The 24052-nt window shown below is 37.7% G+C and overlaps 1 protein-coding gene across 13 annotated transcripts in view; it reads left to right on the top strand.

Annotated features, from left to right (window-relative positions):
- mef2cb (myocyte enhancer factor 2cb) overlaps positions 1-24052 on the top strand; it is a 239365-nt gene that overhangs the window by 156656 nt on the left and 58657 nt on the right. For 8 of the 13 annotated variants that reach the window (XM_072582845.1, XM_072582844.1, XM_072582848.1 and 5 more), the window contains exon 5: positions 17049-17192. In XM_072582845.1, coding sequence (XP_072438946.1) covers positions 17049-17192 — 144 coding nt within the window. Of the gene's footprint in view, positions 1-17048; positions 17193-17248; positions 17387-24052 lie in introns of all 13 variants that reach the window. The other 5 variants (XM_072582854.1, XM_072582849.1, XM_072582851.1 and 2 more) reach the window with 2 other exon arrangements.

Below are 24052 nucleotides of genomic sequence, written 5' to 3'. Positions count from 1 at the left end.
CATTTTACCCATAGTATGATGGAATACCATGTCTATGAGGATGGTTGTGGCAGGAAACTTCACTCCTGAAAAATACTTGGATGAGCACTAGAAGTGTCATAACGTTCAAAGCTGTGGGCCAAGTGCTGGAAAATGGGACTGGTTAGATTTAGAGTAGATTAGTTGGTAGACGTTCAAAGGACTGAAGGTCCTCTTCTGCAATGTTTGATTCTATCATTCTGTTATATAAAATGGCACCATTTAAGGGTAAACTTTATCAGCTTTATTGTCCTGCCTGCTTGGAGAGTTAATGGAGTACAGCATGTGAGAAACCTAACAAAAATGAACAGACAAAAGAGATGTGATTAGAAAAAGGTATAAGTGGTGCAGAACATTTCCATCAAAAATGATGAATATAAATTTTGAGGAAGTAAGCTGAAATAATTATTCTAAATTGTTTTCCAGTTATTCAAAACAAATTAACATCAAAAAACATTTTTTGGAAGTTTCTCAGAGGTGAATATTAGCACAAAATTACTAAAAAGGACTATATTACTTAAATAGATTGAGAAAGATAAGTAGTTTTAAACATTACTTTATGTTTAAATTAAATTGTGAGTAACTAAGCATTCTTGCAATCTGAGTTGTTGAGTGTGTAAATGTCACTGTAGTTCAGAGGGTCACATGTATCAGTATTCTTGCCTTTAGTTGTCGATCTTTCCTGTGGGGCATTTGTGATAAGGCTTCAGTGACAAAGCCAATAATTGATGTGGAGTGCCATAGAAAGAACTGTGGTCCTTATGTCTGTGTGCCTGGGCCCCACTAGTCTGTTTCCGAACCATCTGAAGTATTTGTTTCTCGTGCTTTGGCCCCCCTGCTGCTCTTTGTAATGAAATAGACCTCAAGCGATTTCTTTATCCTGTATACTGGACTTTATTGTGTTAGTGTAGTGTATTCACAGCTATTCAGAAATGAATACCAATACTGTTTCCTTGTCACGAGACCTCCAAGCAATTATATATTCGGTCTTTTAAAAAGTGCAAAAGATTTCAATTAAATGCATTTTGATATTACCTTATTGTAAATTTGTTTGAATTTTAATCCTTTTATTTCAGAACAGACAGTCTCTAGAATAAAGGGGAATTCCACATGCTTTCATTAATCAGTTATCTCTTTATTTTTGCTTTTTCAATTTTAACCTTTTATACAATATTCTCATCATTTTGTCTTTGTTCCAGTTCTATTCAAACATTAATGGCTTTCTTCAAATCAGTAGTAATCCACTACTGGTGTAAATGACTAGGTTAGGAAATGTGGAGGGAGGGAGAGTGCTGGACAACAGTCTCGTTTGTGCTGCTCATTGCTATCCAGTGATACTTTTCAGGAAGAGGACATTAGAAGGTAGGATGGGCTCAACAGTAGAGTTCTCCACTAGTTAAAAAGAAAGTGAACTGTCGGTATGCTCATGAGAAATGACTATTGACACAAGATGGTTATTGGTGCTTATGAATATTTAAAGCAAAGAATGATAAAAATGTTAATAAATAGGGTAAGATTAGAGTATGAGACTCAGCTATCCAGAAATATGAAAACAGATTGTAAGAGCTTCTAAAAATGTTTAAAGAAGAAAGAGTTAACAAAGCAAGCATTGGTTCTACAGAATTGTTGAAGTGGAGAATTAATGATGGAAAATAAGGAAATGGCAGATACTTTGAGCACATATTTTGCATCTGTCCTTAATATAGAAATCATATCAAGGAATTGAAGGGAATGGGCATCTTAGGAAAATTGCAATCACCAGGTACTGATTAAATTGTTCAGCCTGCAAGCTGATAATGAATATAATTCCTTTATTCAAAAAGAGAGGGAGATAGAAAACAGGACACAGAACTGCAAGCCACTAAACTTCAAACATTTTTCTTATTATGGATGTTGAGCTATCATCATTAAAGAAGAAGTTGTTGCATGTCACTTGGATAAGTGCAAAGTAATCAGGCAGAGTCAACATGGTTTTGTGATTGAGAAATCACATTAGACCAGTTTGATGGAGTTCTTTGAAGTAGTAAAGCATGATGCAATGTATGTAATGTACTAAGATTTCTCGAAGTCGTGATACGATGTCACACCACTTTATTACAGAAGTAAAAATTCATGCTGTATGGGGTAAAATTGGTAGAAGATTGGCTGGCTAACAGAAAACTGAGAGTAGGTGTAAATGGGTCTTTATCAGATTGACAAGATGGAATGAGTAGTATACCCTAGGGATAGGGTATACTACTCTGTTTAAACTGTTTACAATTTATATCAGTGTCTTAGTTAAAGGGAAAGGAAGTATGGTTGCCAAATATGCTGATGACACAAAGATAGGCATGGAAGTAAATTATGATGAGGACATAAACCGATTACAAAAAGATATTGATAGGTTAAGTGAATGGACAATGATGTGCAATAGGAAGTGTGAAATAGTTAATTGTGGCAGATAGAATAAAAAAGAACCGTATTATTTAAATGGCATAAAACTGCAGAGCTGTGAAATGCAGATGCATCTGGATGTCCTGCTGTACAAATTGCAAAATGTTAGTACATAGTTGCAGCAAATAATTAAGGAACCTGATACAATATGAGAAGAGCTGAATACAGAAGTATAAAGGCTATAGTTAAGTTATACAGGACACTGGTGAGACCACATGTGGAATACTATGCACTGTAATGATCACCTTTAATTGTGAGAGGAAGCAGTTTACGAGAGTAATACCAGGAATGGATAGGTTGCCTTACGAGGAAAGGGTGGGCAGGGTACACTTGTATTCAGTTGAGTTTAGAAGAGTAAGGGACAACCTGATTGATATAAAATATTCTGCGGGGTCTTGATAGGGTAGATATTGAGAGAACATTTCCTTTTATAGGTCAAAGTCACATGACACCAGGTTATAGTCAAAAAGGTTTATTCAAAATCTCAAGCTTTCCGAACTCTGCCCTTTGACAGGCAAAGCCTCTTATGGGAGTATCTAGAATTAGGGATCACCGTACTTCAATTCAGGAATCAGCAATTTGATTTTTTTTCTCTGCATGTCATGAGTCTTTGGAATTTTATTCCTGAAAAGATGGTGGAAGCAGTGTTCTTGAATAATTTTAAGCCAATGGTAGATGGACTCTTGTCAAGCATAGGGTTGAAAGTAATCAGGGGTTGGCGTGATTGTGGATATGACATTACAGTCAGATCAGCCATAATGCTGTTGAATGGTGGAGCTGGCTGAAGGGGCTGAATGGCCTGTTCCTGTTCCTGATTCGTATATTCTTAAACTGTACTTCAACTTGATTTTAAAAATTGGTAAACTAAAGATTGGTCTAGAAAAGTCCTTTTGACACACTTTCTAAAAAAAAGTGATGATAATGGTGAACAAGATTTGTCATTCATTTTTAGAATGCCCTCTGGGGATTTGATGATCCAGTGCTAGATTCCATTCAGTGAAGGTAATAATAACTACTAGAATGTGTTTCATATTAAAAGTTTTGAGATTTCCTGTTGTATTCTTAAATCTTGTACAAGCATTATATAACACCTTGTTTTCTCATGCCTATACTTTAGGTAATGGAGGATAGGGATACATTTATTTAATTTTGTACCCAGCTATTTTAATCAAAAGAAATGACTTACAGATAAAAAGTCTATATGCTTCTTCTAAGTAACAGACTGGGATAGCTTTAGTGAAATTTGAATTAATATATATAAAAATGCTGCCAAATGTACAGTCCCTAATGTCCTGTGTGCACTGTCATTACTGGAACAGAATAAATGTGCAACAGATATTGATGTTCTTGATAGAAACCAATTCTTAACTGTTACTGCTCCTAAATTTCAGTTAGTGTCTGGCTTTAGTGTATCAAAGCCAGTGTCATTAATGACACTGTTTTACTTTTATTCTCATCTTGTTTTAATATGTATTTTCCTCTATATTTAATACATTTCAATGTTTGGAAAGTAAAATAAACAACAGTTAGACAACTACTGATTAAAACAAAACATCAAAACCTTTCCATTATAAGCGTGATTACCTGCAAAATAAAGGACTATGCATTGGAAGCAGAATAGGAATTTGTAATGTAATGTTCCAAAAAGGGTTAATAAGTTAATGAGTTCAGTCCCATAACAGGAAGCTGATGGAATATTTGCCATGAATGGTGAGGTTTGGCTTCGGATGACATGAAATAAATGAGCTGTACATTTAGGATAATACATGCTACCAGCACTTAGAAATCCTGAACTGAAAATTACAGATGATATGGATATATAGGATACTATGTCACATTCTGATTAAATCAGAAGTCACGCGACACCAGGTTATAGTCCAACAGATTTATTTGAAATCATAAACTTTTGGAAGCTGCTCCTTCAGGTGAATAGGACTTCACCTGATTAAGGAGCAGCACTCCAAAAACATGTGATTTCAACTAAACCTATTGGACTGTAACCTTTGTCGTGTGATTACTGATTTCTTTCCACTCCATTGCAGCAGCAACATCTCCACATCATGCATTCAGATTGATACAGGACACTGCCCTGACAAGGGACGTCACGTGAGCCAAACACAACATAGACATGTTCATCAAATCAGATCTCAGAAAAACAGTCAGAAGAAGCAAAATTCAACCTGTTTATGACAACATACCAAACAAGGTAAAAACAATGACTGCAGATGCTGGAAACCAGATTCTGGATTAGTGGTGCTGGAAGAGCACAGCAGTTCTGGCAGCATCCAAGGAGCTTCGAAATCGACGTTTTGGGCAAAAGCCCTTCATCAGGAATAAAGGCAGTGAGCCTGAAGCATGGAGAGATAAGCTAGAGGAGGGTCGGGGTGGGGAGAAAGTAGCATAGAGTACAATGGGTGAGTGGGGGAGGGGATGAAGGTGATAGGTCAGGGAGGAGAGGGTGGAGTGGATAGGTGGAAAAGAAGATAGGCAGGTAGGACAAGTCCAGACAAGTCATGGGGACATTGCTGAGCTGGAAGTTTAGAACTAGGGTGAGGTGGGGGAAGGGGAAATGAGGAAACTGCTGAAGTCCACATTGATGCCCTGGGGTTGAAGTGTTCCGAGGCGGAAGTTGAGGTGTTTTTCCTCCAGGCGTCTGGTGGTGAGGGAGCGGCGGTGAAGGAGGCCCAGGACCTCCATGTCCTCGGCAGAGTGGGAGGGGGCGTTGAAATGTTGGGCCACGGGGTGGTGTGATTGATTGGTTCGGGTGTCCCGGAGATGTTCCCTTAAGCGCTCTGCTAGGAGGCGCCCAGTTTCCCCAATGTAGAGGAGACTGCATTGGGAGCAACAGATACAATAAATGATATTAGTGGATGTGCAGGTGAAACTGATGGATGTGGAAGGCTCCTTTAGGGCCTTGGATAGAGGTGAGGGAGGAGGGGTTGGCGCAGGTTTTACAGTTCCTGCGGTGGCAGGGGAAAGTGCCACCGTATTCCCAATTCCTTCACTGGATCTGCTCCCAGGAGGACCAGTTTCACCACAGAACACACCACATGGCCTCCTCCTTTAGAGACCGCAATTTCTCTTCCCACGTGGTTAAAGATGCCCTCCAACGCATCTCGTCCACATCCTGCACCTCCGCCCTCAGACCCCACCCCTCCAACCGTAACAAGGACAGAGCGCTTTAGGGAACATCTCCAGGACATCCGCACCAATCAACCACACCGCCCCGTGGCCCAACATTTCAACGCCCCCTCCCACTCTGCCGAGGACATGGAGGTCCTGGGCCTCCTTCACCGCCGTTCCCTCACCACCAGACGCCTGGAGGAAGAACACCTCATCTTCCACCTCGGAACACTTCAACCCCAGGGCATCAATGTGGACTTCAACAGTTTCCTCATTTCCCCTTCCCCCACTTCATCCTAGTTCTAAACTTCCAGCTCAACACTGTCCCCATGACTTGTCCGGACTTGTCCTACCTGCCTATCTTCTTTTCCACCTATCCACTCCACCCTCTCCTCCCTGACCTATCACCTTCATCCCCTCCCCCACTCACCCATTGTACTCTATGCTACTCTCTCCCCACCCCCACCCTCCTCGAGCTTATCTCTCCACGCTTCAGGCTCACTGCCTTTATTCCTGATGAAGGGCTTTTGCCCAAAACGTCGATTTCGAAGCTCCTTGGATGCTGCCAGAACTGCTGTGCTCTTCCAGCACCACTAATCCAGAACATACCAAATAAGTTTATTTTCCTCGCTCACTGTGTCTTTGTTCAATTATTTTTCTTATTTTTTGTACTTTTACAAGTATTGTGTATTTCAACATTCTATTTCCACTTTTTAGGTAAATACCTGTACTTTTGCCCAGCATAGCAACTTTCATTTATTAGTAAAAGAAATAAAGTGGTATGGTAGTGCTTAGATTATTGTAGATTCTTAGTATTATCTAACATAACAACAGAAATCAAACAGAATAATTAATTCTTCAAATATATGTGTATTTTCATTTTCTAAATGCAGGTACAAAGTATTGCTGTACTCTTTGCAGCAGCCATTGATTTTGTTGGGAGGGAAATTTAAGATACAAATTACTCCATGAGGCTGAACTCCTAAACATTTTATTATGCTGTATTCAGATGTTCAGCAAAGCTTCATATAACCCAAGCCTAACCTTTCAGGTAACAAGTTCTTCATTATGTTTATCCCCTGGTTAATTAATGCGCCCACAGTGGCTTCATCTATGGGATAAATATAATCGAGAGAAGAGTGTTCTTTGATTTTTAAGCTGAGTGCAATTATTGTAACTGAAACAGCCTGCTTGATGGTTTTCAGTTTACTTATTTTGTATTAGCTGATATGCCTATAGGAATGCACCTGGCAACATTGAAAACACTGCTGCCTCTGAGTCAGGAGATAGTAGATCTCTGAACACTGTGTTGTTATCAAACATAATATCCATGTCTTAGGGAAGCAGACTGGCACATCAGGCTAATGACTGGTCCATGTAAAAAGCGATTCAGTTATGAAAACAGCCTGGAGCAGTGGGGAAAAAAATGGGCTGCCTTAAATTGGACAGAGAAGAGGAAGAAGATGTCTGTCTATAAAATCAGAGATAAATTTAAGTCATTCATTGTCAGAGACAGAAGATTTGAGATTGATTTTGTTTTCAAATGGGTAAATTTACTAATGAATTAAACTTCATTCATTAGCTATGAAATAATCCACAAGAAAGGATAGTGATTAGTCATTCAGAGGTTTCCATCTCCACGTGGTATTTCATGCTTATTTTTTTTTTAAAAAGGCTTATTCTAAGCTAAATTGTGCAATTTAAGTCTGTACAATGGTTTAATTTCATGGATGAAAGAGCAATGAAGGATACCAACATGTAATGCAGTGAGATCTTTAAATTATTGTTTGTGTTTTAACAGGCAGGCAAACTAGTTTGAAGTATAAATCTTAGAATTCTTTAATTTACCTTTTTTGTCTGTTTTGGTTGGAAATTTCAACATAGTTTCTTGTCAGTAATAGATATTCTACATTATCTGAAATTGTAAACTGTGATGAAAGTAGGAGAAATAATCCTTAGCTTGATATGAACTGCTACAGACTGTGCAGTAAGTGATTGAGAAACGGATCATTAGTTTCTAATATGTTGAAGTGTATTAGCACACTTCACAAACATTTGATGCTCTATGATAATCTTTAAATCTTTTTAGAGACTAAAATCTTTCATACATTTTTTATTGATAGCCCGTTTGAATTATTATTATGAGTATTTAACTGAAGAGGCAGAAAGTTTGCAGAGAGGTGCTTACCAAATGATATTTGATTGAGGATTAGAAATGTCAGAAGAACTCTATTTTTGTTGTAAGATTCATTGAAAGTGAAGTTAATGATTTTTCATTTTACACCTTGTAATAAATGAGAAAAAATACTAAATGCTTTTTAATAAAGTGCGTTCCCTATTAACAGATACACGCATACAAATACATGGATCAGTTTCTTGAATTCTTTTGTCACCTGATGATAACATGCTTAATTTATAATTTACTTTTATGTTCTTTTTCCAATAGTGTGAAATCCAGGTACCCTTTCTATGGCTATTTCACAGATTGGCCTAAAAGAATTCTGCTGTTATGTACTAGAATTTGTAGTATGATCAGTCCTCATTAATAATGTATGGTTTTAGTTGAGGTTATATTTGGTAGTTAATTTTTAAAAACTACACTTACAGCTCACATCACCAAATACAAGCAGATTATTTAACTGTTTAAAAATTGTATAAATTAAATTATAGCCTCTTTGTGGTCAGATATTTGTATATTATGCAAGATTGATTTATGGTGGGTGCTGTAGGTGTGTGAAACAACATGTCTGCAATGGAGTGATAGAATGTAGCTTCGCACCTTCAGTCTCCTCACCTGTCTAAGAACAATTTGGTTTGGCAGTGTCATTAAATTGAATCATCAAGCATAGAGCTGTGTCTCGCAGGAAAGAGGTAAAACCTTTGACACTTGATTAAAAGGGACATTGGCATGATTGTAGTAACTGACTGAAGTGTGGAAGTTACCGTTTTGCAAAGTTTGCAGATGGGCAGTGTTAGAACAATCTCAACATACTGGCACTTGCTTAAATAAATTTAGAGGCACTAAATACCTGTCTATTTCTTATTTACTTTTATCAGCTGAAAATAATGCCAAAGCATAATTTTCCTAAAGCAGCCTTTCTTTACATTGACATGGATTGACAGGTTCTATTATTAAGTGGGAGTTATAGCAAGAGACCAGGCAGTCTCTCTCGGTGCAGCAATTAAAGCAATCATTTTTATTTTTATCCATATTTGTATTTGCGTATGCTCTGTGTATACATGCATGAATGAATGTCTGTGTCGATTAGAAACACATATTGGTTATGGAGAAATGATCGCTCAGGCCTGAATTTTGCAGAGTAAAGGTTGACTCCAGAGCCATTTAAGAATTCAACGATTCACATACCATTTCCAGTAGTAGTAATTCTCATGCGTGTGGAATAGATAGCAAGCTTGCACCCAGCACACTGGACCTGGATAGTTCAATTACAGAGGTAGACATCTCCTGTCCCTGCAGTTTTTGTGGAGTCAGGTCAACTTCTCTATTTTTCATGGTTCTTGACCACTTAGAGGAGTTGTGAAACTTAGCTCTTGTTTTATTAGAGACAGTAGGGGTCTCACCCTCTTCTCCCAGGCTGCATCTTTTTTAGAAAAAGTCCACTGAATTAACGTCACTCAGGCACTTGAATGGCCAGCAGTGGCATTTCCCGGGTTCAAGACCCCCAGAAATAGAGCTTGAACCCACTGAGAGCTGCCACAGTCACAGGTTGTAGGTAGGACCCCTCTTCCTGATGCCAGCTCACTTGATCAGACTGAGTGACTTGGAATGAGAAAGGCCCCTAAGGTCTTATAACAAACTGTACACAGGTTTGCTTATTGTCGTGTCCATTTTACAAGCCCTTTCCCTCCACCAGTGAGTTCAAGCCACTGGTGGTTGAATGAATCCTCTAAGTTGGCATTTATTGCTGACCTCAATTAATGTTGTAGTTGGAAGGCTAGGTTCCTGACATTTATCCAAAATGTGGTAGGCAAGGAATGAAGGTCATACTGGGCAGTGCAATGTAGAGGCAGGAGCGTCTCTTTCTCCAGGATCACTACTAGAGATCGTGACATGAGACATGACAACTTGGTCCAAGATTGCTACCCAGTTAAAGCTGTGCTACTCATCTGGAGGAGTTCCCAGAACCATCAGAGGAATTACCTTCTCTACTCCACTGGTTTAAGTGCCTCCACCACCTCTCTGATACCTTACTTACTCTGTCTCTGCTGCTGCATCCAACTCTCACCATGGTTCACATTCTACCACACTCACGGTTGCCTGCAACATCTTCTCCACTTGTTGTCACCTACCATCATCCCAATATCACTAATATTGTGGTTGCTTAAGATCTGAAATAAACACAAGGAATGCTGGGAAAAACAAAACTCAGGCCTAGCAGCATTTGTGGAAAGAGAAACAGAGAAAAGAGAAGAGAGTGAAGTTGAGGTTTATCAGATCAGCCATGATCTCATTGAATAGCAGAGCAGAATAAGTTTGCTAAATGGCCGACCTCTAATGGTTTTATGGCCGCAATGAGTTTTCTCCTCAACCTTGCAGCCCCCACTCGCATTCAAATAAGCCGAGGTAACCTCCATACCTATTGGACAATTGCAGAGACTGACACTCCAGCCATTTGGGTCCCCTAAGTACCCTGTCTTAGTAACCATCAGACCATCCTATCCTTGACCAAATCAGAAGTCCTAAGTGGTGTGACTGCCACCTGGTACAAAGAATCCAGGTAACTTGATGCAATGTAGAGTCTGTAGTGAAACCTCACCTCATAAATCCTGAGTTAAGGCTGCTTAAACTTCAAATACTTGCTGTAGATATGTTTAGGTGGTGTCTAGGAACTCCCAAATGATGCAGCCTACCCACTATCAAGTCAAGGATTAGTCAAATTAATGTTATATGCTAACCATTGGTCAAAGTTAGATTAAAAACATATTCAAAATAATGCCTTTCTTTGGCAACACATAACTTGTGCAATAGTGATTCAGACCGGAACAGAAAAAAAATGTGAAAAGTAGGTAAAAACATTTCAATTTTAACCAAACATTATCGAATACAATATTTTACTCATCATGGAAAATCTAAATTCTTTAGGATAACTGTGCAAACTATTTGTAAAAGAAAATATGAAGCCAGATTTTTATCCTTGAGACATATAGGCGGGGGGAAAGAAAGTTCTGTGCTTTCTGGGTGTATTTCAGGAATTAACAAGCCCAGATTGTTATCGCTGGGATGCTGGTTGAAGTCAGGCCATCTGACCCTGGAAATGTTTCAGATACAAACCGGAGCTGTTGGCTGCAGAGGTGGGCTGCTTTAAAAAGTTTGCCTTGGTATTGTGGGACTTCACCTCAACTGTAAAAGTGAAATCACCGCAAACCTCACCCCTCACAGTTGGCATGCCCCCATCCTGCCCATTGCTAGCAGCATGTTAACACAGCGGTTAGCACTGCTGCCTCACAGTTCCAAGGACCTAGGTTTGATTCCAATCTTCGGTGACTGTTTGTATGGAGCTTGCACATCGTCCTCGTGTCTCCTTGGGTTTCTACCTTGCACTTCAGTTTTCTTCCACGATCCTAAGAATTGCAGGATAGGTAGATGGGCCATGCAAAATGTGGGGTTACGGAGATAGGGTGGGGTTGATAGTTCAGTGTGGGATGCTGTTTGGAAGGTTGATCGGACCTGATGGGCTGAATGGACTCGAACTGCACTGTAGGGATTCTATGGTTGTGTGCCCCCATGATTTCTTCCCCTTCATCCCAACCCAATGCCATATCATGAACTCCAGCAAATCATTGGCATTTCCATGTCTGTTCAATCATTGCATTCTGTAGAAATATGGAAACCTACAGTAGTAATTATATATGTAAAAACAAAAGCTTTAAAAAGAGATTATTTCATAAATTCTGAATCTATTAAAACCACCATGCTTAAAAAAAATTCCATTCACTGCAGCCTAAGAAAAATGTCAGTCATATGAACTCTTAATGTTACACTGCCTGAAATCACAAGGCATTTAAGACCACTTGAGTTTCAATAAAAATTGTGACATAGTCCAAATCAGGCAATCAGAGTAATGGATCAAGCAGGGGCCCTGGTGTTTCAACAGAACACCTAATCAGACTTGACTGAGAGCTGAGACAAATATTAGAAAGTTGTGAGTTTACTTTTTAACAGGTTCCCTCATGCACACTATGGTTCACCACATCTCTGAGAAGCTATGAACCAAGACTTCCTTACAGAGCTAGCCTGACTCAGGAATGCTGAGTGTATGCTCATGACTCAAACTAATGTAGATCTTTAAAAGGCACTCCTGATAACTGAAAGGCCTGGAATAGGGTTGGCAATCCAGAATTCAGGTCACTGCCACCATTTTTAAAAGGCTCCTCAGTCAACCCAACATAGCAAAACTCAGGCTCATGGTTTACTGATGGTTATTGTGCCTATAAATCATTTTTGTTTTCTTCAGTATCATCACATCTGATATTAGTATTTTAATTTCTTAGCTTTTCATGCAAATAATAAATATAATATAGGATAAATCCATACAATAACAGAATATGCCTTTGCAAGATAGACATCCATGGTTCACTAAAAGGTAGCAAAGTGTCACCTGTCCTGCCATCTGAAAGCTCTCATTCATTCCCTAAATGTAATTTACACTTTACAATGATGAGATCAGATTTCAAATTCTAACTAACTGACATAATGAAACAGAAATCAGAATGGCACAAGAAGCAGTTTAGATACATTCGTAAAAGACTCGATTCTGCATGGTTGATTATTTCTCTTCCCATTTATCATTACCAGTCCCCATCCACCACCACCACCACCACCACTGCAGAAAATTGAAATATGATTGGCTTTCAATTCAAAAGATAAGGTTTGAAGCATTTCCAACCACCTTCAGCCAGAAGCGCAAATTGGATTTAGTTTTTTTTTGTTTCTGGTTCATGGGCATTGCTGGCCGGCCAACTTTATTGCCCGTCCCTTGTAGCCTTTGAGCTGCCTTGTTTGACCTGTTGATGCACTGTTGGTTGACTCACTCTGCAGTTGCAGAGGGAGTTACAAGATTTCAATCCAATAACAATGATTTATCTCAGCCTGTTCCAAAAGTCCTCAAAACCAGTCAGTCTTCAAGCAATTTGAGTCGTGTCTGTATAATATCAAGAAAAGACGAAAAGTCTTGGATACACCAAAGCTAATGTTCTTCATCTGCTTCAACAATGGCCTTTCCTATATCATAAGGTCCGATATTATGATCGCTAATGGTTAACTTGAAACTTCCCAGAAATTGAAGTAGTCTCTGTCCATGTGATGAGAGTCTTGGATCATATTCAGGTTGTGCTGATAAGTATAATGCAATATACATTCCATATGAGTGCCAGGTCATGATTATCTCCAGTAAGAAAGAACCTAACCACCTCCATTGACATTTAATGGCATTACATTGCTGAAACCCTAGCAATATTCTGGGAATTACCATTGTCCAAAAATTAACAGGAGCAGCCGTATGAATACTCTCACTGCAAGATCAAGTCAGAAGCTGTGAGTTTTGTAATGTGTAATGTATTTCCTGACACCTAAAATCCTGTCCACCATCTACAAGGCTCAAACCAGGAGTGGGAAAGAGCATTCTTTATTTACTTGCATTAGTCAGATGCAACAACAATTTTAAAAAAGAGACACCACCCAAAATAAAACAACCTAATTGATCAGCATCCCATCCACCACCTCCAGCATTCACTTCCTTCACCACTGGATCACAAGGGTAGCAATGTAAAGATAATGGAAATAAGATACAGTGCTCTAAACTCATGAGATCTACTACCCAGAAGGGTATGGGAATGCCACCACCTGCAAACTCTCCTTCACATTACATACTATCCTGACTTGGATCTTCCTTCTTTGTCACTGGACTACACTCCTGAATCTCCGTTCCTCAGCACATTATGGGTGTACTACACCACATGGACTGCAGCAGTTCAAGAAGATGGTTCATTACAACCTTCTCGAGGAACGTGAGGTATAGGCAAGTGTTCTGGGCATGTCTGTGATACTTGCTTCTGAAGAACTAATAAAAACCTTTTTCATTTTTTTCAGAAAAAATAGAAATGCTGGCTTTTATATAAAATGATTTGTGACTGTCGTGAACAAATATCACAATGAGGGTATAAAAGCTGTACAGTTGTGGGCACTCCCATCTCTCATACCTATAAATAAATATCTTTTAACTTAAACTTGAACTTAAAAGACTTGAAGTACTTTTAAATTATGAATATTTTATGGTAATATAATTTAAATGAGAGAGTTCTGTGATGACTTATCCATTTGAAAGGTGTCCTTCAAACAATAAAGTTGGGAACCACTGATGTAAGTACTTACACTCTAGATATGTGATTTCCTTTTAGCAATATCTAATTTATATGATAGGATGCAAAGAAACACAAGTTTCTTCTGAAATGAAAAGGACTTAACATAGTTTATTTCCAAAAGATTTATATGCAAGTTCATTGAACCTATTTGAGGCTGTCCTAAAACTGAAATTTAGATAATTGAATTTCGTGTCACTGTTATGAAGAGGAAATACTGTGTGAAAAGCACTAACTTTTTTTAAAATCATGCACTTAAAAATGGGTTGCATATTGAAAAAAATCTCAAATAGCATTTATGCATTAATCAATAGGGAAAAGAAAACACATGAGACAAGAAATCAGTTGTTACTTATTTGTGGCTGAACTAAGAGATTAGAACATATTTGGTGGGCTGGGAGAAAGTGTTTTTAACAATGTTCAAATGACAAAGCTGCAGTCAGGTCCTTTGAAATTTACAGGGATAGTGATTGGAGACATCACAGACATAGAGCCATCTATGGCCATGTATCTGAACTGTTAGTTCTGATTGGTTGTTGTCAAGTGATCTTCCCCAGACGACAGGTGCAGATTTGCTGACAGGTGTGGATATCTTGGATGAGTAAAATTGCTGATGGCTAATAATGTAGCCACGTGTTAGATTGTAAAATGCTGAGCGCTGACAGAACACAAAGCCAACTTGCATGCTTTCAGATCATTTGATGCTAGAGTCGGCCATCCCCCATGGCCCCAAATGAATTCTTGGGTGGCAAGGTCCAAGCTCTTACTAAACCCTGTGAAAATGGTATCTATGTGTTATAGTAACGGCTAGGAAATGTAATCCTGTCAGTTGCAAGATGGCATAAGAATTCCAAGCCGTTTGTCTACTAGGGATTTACTGGAAACTTGCTGTAGCTCAGCTTCAGTTCAACAGTCCCTAACGTATTGACTGCTGTGTTTTTGTTACTCTTTGAGAGATATGAGATTTGTTTTCACAAATGTGTGGCCTGAAATTTTAGTTCATTGAAGAAGATTGTGCATTTGTCTCCAAACAAAATAATACATGGGTTTTTCACACATGAAAATTAATGTAAAATCAGCACTTAAGAAGTAAATATCTGCATGTGCAATTATTAAAGAGAACTCTATCATCAAAGTGACACACTGGTTTACAATGCGTCATGTTTATCTGAAGGGCATAAGTGGTTGTGATGACTTACATACAGTTATAAAGTTGCTCACTTTTTTTGTAAAACTCAGAAACATCTCTTTCATAAAAACTGTCCATCACAGGCAGCTTTTTGGTTATATATTTATTCTTTAAGGAAATCACTACTGTGACATTTGCACCTGTCAACTATGGAATATTGCTGGACAGCTGGCAGTGTCAGCAAAGGGGACACTAGCAGAGCAGCTGAAAGAACATTGGCAGACAAGAACAGAAGCAAACTGACAAATCAGTGTGTGGCCATCAGATGGTAGAGACTAGAAATTGCCATTCTTTCTGTATTGTCTTGTAGATGAATCATGCTAAATATACTGATATTATCAATAGCTTTATAGTTAAAAGCTATTAATGTCCCTTTTTCTCAGTTCAGCAATAGCTATAGTATTTGCTAAGTTGCTTGGGTTATGAGCCTAATAGTTATACATTGTCTGTGCCTGTTAATACTCTTCATCACTGACTGCCCTGGAATTTGCAGGGTCAGTGGAAGGACACATAATTTATTTGAATCACTTGGGTCCAAATGACACTTTAGACACATCTCTGGAATCTGCCTTCCTAAGGCTGTCATAAACTCTGGCAACCCCTATCCCACCTGCAAGTCAATAGGGAGGGAAGGGTTTTTACTGATCCCATCCCTCAACTCTACTAATGTTCATATGAGAGCCTTGAGCAAAGGGGATGATCTGACTGTTTTTAAAATTCTTTTCTCGAAGTCCCAGCAGTTTGTCTGCAGTATATAACATCAGAGACAATTGGAATTTCAAGGCTAGTGTTTCTGCTTAAAGTCGTTACAGCAATTTTTTTTATTGTCTACTTTCGGCATATATGCTATGCATATCTGTGTATAAGTATGTTCATATGGATGTAAAATACATGCATACTGGACAAACTGAACTGAATCCCATTTTTAAGCATAGGGATTCTGATGCTGATAAAACCATGAAGTAGTAAGTAATCTGCATCTCAGCAGTAGAAGTGAGACATTTGCCACACCCTTATGGTCATTTTTTTTCTAATTGTGGAAGCCAAATACTAAAAAGCTTGTACAAAAGCAAAATACTGCATATTTATTATTTTTGAAAAATATGCCTATGTAACAAGATTTCTGCAAAACTTTCACTAAACTCCAGGTCCATAATTTAAAAACGTGGTGGTATTCATTTGATGAATAGCATTGCATAACAAGGGATTATCTGTTCTTAACTTTGCTACAATGATCAGGAATATTTGGTGAAATATGAGTTGCAAAACTGACCGTGAACTAAGATTGGAATTGATGAGATCAGTATATTTCTATTATAAATGCAAATACCTGTTGCAAAAGAACTCATTGAAATCAAAGAATAAATGTGAAATAGTGAGAATTCACGACTCAGTTACATATAAATAATGGATTAAAACCTTTTTGGTATCAACATCTTTCTGAACCAAAACCAAAAACCTAACAGAAGTATAGTTTCATTTACTATTTTAAAAAAAAGGAACATTAGCATATTTAGTTTGCTTTTAGCACATTTGTTTATAATATTATTAACATTCTCAATTTTTTGAAGCTGTTGATAAGAAAAAAGGCTTTTTTATCCCTCAATGATTAATTAAACAGCAATTGCAAAAGTTTGATATCAGAAACGCTATTTCAATTAGTTGAATTGATGTTTCAGAAAAATAGGACGGTATTATTGTAAATAGTAATGAATATAATCACACTATGCATATGGATCTTTTTGATATTTGTGGGGTTTTTGTCATTTACTATTTATTAATCAGTTTTGATCTTAAATGAGCTACAGTTTTGATTAAAGTCCCTCAGTGGTTAGACATCCTTTATTATCCAGTGTGTCCTTGTGATCTGTGTAGAAGTTTGAACTTTACAAATTGTGTATTTCAGACCTTGAGAAAGAAGGGACTTAATGGCTGTGACAGCCCAGACCCAGATGCAGACGATTCAGTGGGTCACAGCCCTGAGTCTGACGAGAAGTGCAGAAAAATAAATGAAGATATTGATCTAATGATCAGCAGGCAAAGATTGTGTGTAAGTACGAGGGCCCTCCTTTATTTTTACTTTTGATATTTCTCTGAACCTGGCAGGCATTGAACAAGAAAGAAAACAAAGGCTGTGACAGCCCTGATCCTGACTCCTCTTACGCTCTCACCCCACGCACTGAAGAAAAATACAAAAAAATTAATGAAGAGTTTGATAATATGATCAGGAATCATAAAATACCTGTAAGTACCATGAGTTAGATGGCTGCTGTGCTAATGACTGCTGCAGTAAACTACTTTACCCTTTCAGTGCAGGTTTCTTTTGCATTAAAATACATTTCAGGCAGTTTTACCCGTAGTTTGCAAAAACCACATTCTCAAATAGGATGGAAAAAAGTCCTCATTTAAAATCCTTATTTAATTCACACACACACACACACATATATATATATATATATATATAATTCAGCTTATATTAATTTCTGTTTCGAATAAATACCAACATTTTCTTTCAGAAAGTAGTTAATTCAAATACAATCACAATTGCTTTTTAAAAGTTGAAAATACAAAAAAAAATTGTTCGGGGATTTTCAATTACTTTGAAACTTACTGTCCCTGTAAAATGGTTTGTTGTCATCCCCTCAAAGCAGCTTTTAGATACTTTCTGAATTGTTAATTTACATATGATTGACTGATATTTCAATTAGTAAAGCTGAGAGTCTAAAATTAACAGTCAATGATTTCAAATGCAATCTAAAAGAGAAAGTCTGTCCACAAAACCCTTGAACAGCAGTATGTAACTGTTAAATAAAATAATAAATAAGATTTTTAATAAATCCACAGAGGAGATGACAGGTGTGGAATTGTGCATTCTTTTTATTAGTCAGAAAACACTGATTTGTAAATGAACCATACCTTCCAAAATCGAACACTCATTACCATGTAGTGTATATGTTAAGCACATTGTCTTATATTTCATGAAATAATGTTGAGGTGAAAAGATTTAAGACAAATATTTAAAACAGTTTTATTCACAATTTTAAAAAGGAGTAGAAATGATCCTCTTAAAAATTCTGTCCTCTCTGTGTACTCTAACAAACCTGAACCCTTCATGAAGCAATATTCTTAACAAATTTCAGATAAGCAGCAAAAAAGTGCAAGACGCAACAGTTTGATGATCCTGCAAATTTGTTGCATATAATTTTGATCTGCTGACAAATCTGAACTTGTTTCATTTTGTTGAGAAAATAGGATTTTTGGTACTAAAGTATCAATGAATTACATGAAAATGTATTGTAATTGTAGAAATTACACTTGACTTTGCAAATAGTTGATTTTTAACATTCCCTTCTCTCAAAATTAATCATCTCTGCTTCAATTGTCTAAACCCATTTATTTTTCTCAAAAGTTTATTTTAATTTGTTTGTTTTTATGCCTATATCCCAAATGTAAAAAAAACACTAAGTAGAACAGATTTAAGCTCACTTAACATTTCACTCAGTGATCCACTGGAGTTGGTAGAAAATTTGTGCTGTAATACTCAGGCACAGTGTCAAAATTTGCAAGTTTCGCTGCTGATTTCTGTAGCCAGTGTGACTATTTTACTTGCCTATTCCACGTCCTTATGACTTGTATTCATGATTTAGCCAAATTAAGCTTGAATGTGCCAGATATCCATGTAATGTCAAGTGATACCAGAAATCAGTTTCGATCAATTTGGCACTACTGTATGATTATGATCCTGAATATCCATTGGAAAAAACATTTTTTTTCAATTTTCTAACTTAGATGCAATCCCAGATACCCTTGATGCTAAGACAATGTTGTACCACAATGTACTTCCTTGTCTTTGTTTATCACTCACCTGGTCATTTATTGTGCATGTTTGTAAAGAAGTGTTGTCAATATTACAAAAACCAACCTGAAGGGTATATTTTCCATGTATTCTCACACTATTAACCACATAGATTTATTTACCAAATGTTTGTTCACTTAACAGGAAAAATAGATGTTTCAAGTAGCAATTTTGTAACAAGCACATAGGCATAAATATACTTTTATGTGATAATGGTATTAAAAGTAAAGTATATATTTTTGCATAATACATGCATGACACATGCAATACCTCATCAATGACTGTCAGTTATAAAGAATATCTGCTTTTTCAATATAATTTGGGGTAAACTATAAAAAACTTAGAAACAGCTATCATAATTGTTTATTATTAAAAAGATTTCAATATAGTTTCTTAATATTAAAAGTAATACACATATTATTTCAAAATGCAGCCTATGTTAAAAATTAAACTTGATACCTGTACTCAAAGGGTTAAAGCTAACTGCTTGCTGTAGAAAGTCAGTTTGCATGAAATCCTGTTGATGAAATTCAAACACATTGTGTGCTGGGGTGATTTAACAGGATTACAAAAATTGCTTTGCGTCCCGTCAAGAACATTTTATTTTTCTGCCTTAACACTAAGCTATTTCGTTGACAACTAAACCAAAACCCCAACACTCACAATCATTCATATGCCAGCCAGAAAACTGAGAGAAATAAAATAACTTCTGCATGTGCTTATCATTGCATGAGTAATAAGCTCACCGTAGTGATTACTCTATAATACTGTGTGATTTGCTAAGTTGGGTTTATTTATTCTTTATTGTTTAATTAAGAATAGTTTTTTTCCCTAACACAGTAATATGAGTATAGCTGTTGTTCCAAACATTTAAATTTGTTTTTGTCTTTTGATGCAATATGGGGTGTGATATATAAGTAAAGGTTTCAGTTTAGATTTATTGGAATAGTTTCACAAAATAAATAAAACATATATTACTGTCTCTAGCTTAAGCTTGTGACAGTTCAAACTGTGGTCAGTGTGGTTAAAAAGAGCAGGGTGTCCAGATTCAAGTTTTGGATGCCGTCATCTCTCACAGGAAGGATGGCACCATCGAAATGACAGCCTGCTAAAAGCCCACACATGTATGGCATAGTACCACCATTTCAAATCACCTCACCCAGTAGACCACAAAATAAGGGTGGAAAGGACATTACTGAGGAAATTTGAAATGGCGGATCCTAGAAAAGACATGGTCAGAAAATAAAAACAAAGAGCTATTGAAGACCTAACTTAATGTGGGTATCCTGAATGAACTCTGGGCACAGCCTCTAATCCAAAACTTCCCATCAAAAAAACATCAACACACCCAAAATAAATTTAGCCCATTTACAACACTCCTGCCTGTAAACGATATATCGCAAAATTTCCACAGTATATTAATGTGGAAAGCCATTGAGATAGTATGAATTATTAATAATATTAAGCACTTTTATGTGCACATTAATGAACAATAAGCTGCTTGCATTAAAGCAGTTTAAAACAAAAGTATATATTTAAAAAAACAATCAAAAGAGCTGCTGATGCTGTAAATCAGAAACAAAAACAGAAGATGCTGGAAAAGCTCACCAAGTCTGGCAGCATCTGTGAAGAGAAACCAGAGTTAATGTTTCAGGTCTGGTGACTGTTCCTCAGAACTTAATTATTTAAATTTTGGTGTGTCAAGCACAATTTCAAAGTTTGCAAATTTGGAAACTTTGTAAACTGAGAGGACAGTGAAGAACCGCAAAAGCACATTGAAAATTTGGTGTTGTGGACAGATGAAGTTCAAAGTGAAATCTGTGAGTTGATACATTTTGATACTAAGAACATGGAGAGACTGTACGAAACTTATAGATGACTGAGAGCCTGGATAGAGTGATGTGATCCTCCTCCAGTAGGCGAGGCTAGGGCCTGAGGGCACAGCTTCCTAGTAAGGGGATGATCTTTTATGAGGAGGAATTTCTTCAGCCAGAGGGTGGGACTCATTGCCACAAAGGGCTAAGTAGAGGTCAAGTCATTGAGTGTATTTAAGACAGAGATATGTAGGTTCTTGGTTGGTAAAGGGATCTAGGGTTATGGGGGGATTGGGGTTCAGAGGAAGGGTCATGGTCCCGAAAGGTTAACTCTGCTTTCTCTTCACAGACGCTGCCACACCTGCTGAGCTTTTTCAGCAACTTCTGTTTTTGTTTGTATATATAGGTTATTGTCCGGTTGATCTGAGTAATGAAGGCTATTATTTTAAATAAATTAAAGATAAACAATAAATTACAAATGGTAACTTCTCACAGCTGACAATTAAAATCGTAGAACAGAATAAAGACTTATTTAACTTGGTATATAGGACGCAGCACAGTGGCTCACTGTTGCCTCACAGCGCCTGGGCTCGAGTCCATTTCCATCCTTAGGCGAATGTCTGTGTGGAGTTTGTATGTTCTCCCCATGTATGCGTTCTCCTTGTATACCTGGGTTTCCTCCCACAGTGCAAAAATGTGAAGGTTAGGTGGATTGGCTATGCTAAATTGCCCATAGTGTCCAGGGAAGTGCAAGTTAAGTGGATTAGCTACGGGGAATGTAGGGTTACAAGGATAGGGTTGTGGAGTACCTCTGGCTAGGATCCTTTTCAGAGCATCATTGGGAACTCCATGGGCCGAATAGCCTGCTTCTACACTGTCAGGATTCTATGTTTCTATGAGAATTATATAAACTGTAATACAAGAATTATTTAAAAATAGATTTAGTCTCCCACTGTTGCCCCACCAATCAACCACAAGCCCAGACTCTTTTTCTGTTAATCTCCTGTGGACGTAAACAGCTGATAGCCAAAAGTAGAATTGCATCATGGTCTGAGCCCTTTGCTAATGCTGCTTTGAAACAGTCAATAATGAAAAATAAAATTGGCTATAACTATTATGGTATATTGTCCATCTTACATTTCTGTTTTATCCCCCAGTACCAACCAAGAAAGTGTAATGAAAAAGGTTTATGATTTTTAACTGTTTATGCTCCAATTCTGTGAGCCACCATACCATATTTAGCTAATTTAGAGAAGCTTGCTGTCTGCTTTTTGATCATGAACTATAATATCTCATTTCCCTTTGAATTTTGGGTGAATGACAATTTACCAAACTTGAATCTTCCATGAAATATTGCAGAACTGACAACCTGATGCTAATGTTCTTACATCCTTACCTAATCTGTCAGTCTTACTTATAGATATTCTATGCTGAAGAAAAATCTCTCTCACATACAATCATACCCTATTTGCTTCTAGTCAAGTGAAGTTTTTTTTCAGAAATTAAACCTGCATAACTTGTTCTTATTGTAGGTGGACAAAATTGAGCTCCTTAATGTTGCAGCACTCCCCTTGCTTCTGATCACCTCCAGCATTGGCCTTATGATGCCCTTTGCAAGGGCACAGCGCTGACATGCTGTCCATATGCCAGAAGCGTCAGGAGAGATGGTATCATGATATCAGACAGCTGTTATGGCTGATTTGATATTTGTTTCAGGAACTTCATCTGTTTATACCCAAATGATCACACTGAACAAGCATTCAGTAGCAGAAGCCACACCCGCCCCCTCCACCCACTTTAAACACTGTTTAAAGGAGTAATGTCAAACTTGCAGGTGAGATGCTTTTGACTGATTTCTGCTTAAACCAAGTTAGTGAAGTTCTATCTTCTGATCTTGAAGGTGTTTTGGGTAGCTGCTATGAAATAAGGGAAGAGATAGGTTGGTAGCTGAAGCATTTGGGTGCTGAGGTTGCAGCACCTCCTGGTCTTTAACATGACCCTTAAAAGACGCAAGGGCTGCAGAGAGGTGAAGCTTGCGAATTAAAAGTGTGGGGAGCTCCCTAAGAAGGTTCAACTCACCAGAAACAATGCCTGAAGTGAGCTGATTCCTGAATTTTGAGAAAGTTGACAATGTAACCTGAGGCTTTGCACCAGGTTATTCCATTCCAAGCTTTGGCAGATTTCTTGCATCTTATGTTTTATTGTGACCTGTAGCCTGCTTTGTGTGATGGGATTGCTCTTTATCATGTATGTCTTGGTATTTATGAAGGTGAAATATAGAACTAACTGCTTTAGTGTAATAGGGAGTAGAGCCTTTAGCTTCCTGTCCATCAGTAGCTTTCGTGCTACTATACCACATCAGAGTTGTGTAGATCTATAATTGAACAGTGTTGTGTGGAAATCAGAATTTTATTTCGAGGTGAATTAATGGATCCGACTCCACATTTGGCCTCCCTGTTGGATTGTGCATACTGTGGTGAACTTGAGATATGCACAAAGCTGGACCTGGCTTTGAAGTGACTGAAGCACCCATTTGTGACCCATTGCAAAAACCTCATGTAAGACTCTCATATTTGCTTCTGTCATCATCCACCATTTCCCAACTTAAAGCCATCAATTGATGATGACGAGGTAAGACTTTCCATTGAAAACAAGCAACGTTTACTCCTCTAAAGTCAGTTGGGGAACTTGGCTATTAAAAAAGTACTCATTGTTCTGACTTTTGAGGGCACACATCTGACAACTGGCACTAAATCCCTCAATCTCAGGCCACAATACTGATGACGGGGCTGTGGTTGATACTGAACTATCTTCAGGCACTTTCCACCAAAATATCCTTTCTAGGCAAAGTTGGACTGACCAGTCATTCAACTTGCACTAGAATGTCATTTACAGTAGTAAAATATTTCCTATTTTCAAAATACGTTTTCATCTTGACACAGTTGGGCTTTCGATGCAGCCAACCCATGGTGTAATATCAGTAAATAGTTAGACATTCCTGGACTGCCATTTGTTCTTTATGAATCCAGCTAAACCGATTGTGACTTGCTGGCCATTGTGCCACAGAGGACCGGTGTATAACTCAGTTTCTTGAATGAAGTTTACATCATGACTGGTAATATTGTGAACCATCGCTCCAAAGAATGCACCTGCCATAAGCGGCGGTTTCCCTTGCACATAGACTACTTTGTAAATAAGTTCCATGAAGCAAAGTCAATATTCTTTGTATTCTTTGAGGCA

Source organism: Chiloscyllium punctatum, chromosome 2 (genome assembly GCF_047496795.1).
Source record: "Chiloscyllium punctatum isolate Juve2018m chromosome 2, sChiPun1.3, whole genome shotgun sequence".
Lineage (NCBI taxonomy): Eukaryota > Metazoa > Chordata > Chondrichthyes > Orectolobiformes > Hemiscylliidae > Chiloscyllium > Chiloscyllium punctatum.
The sequence above is the reverse complement of the archived record's forward strand: the minus strand, read 5'-3'. Positions and strand labels throughout refer to the sequence as shown.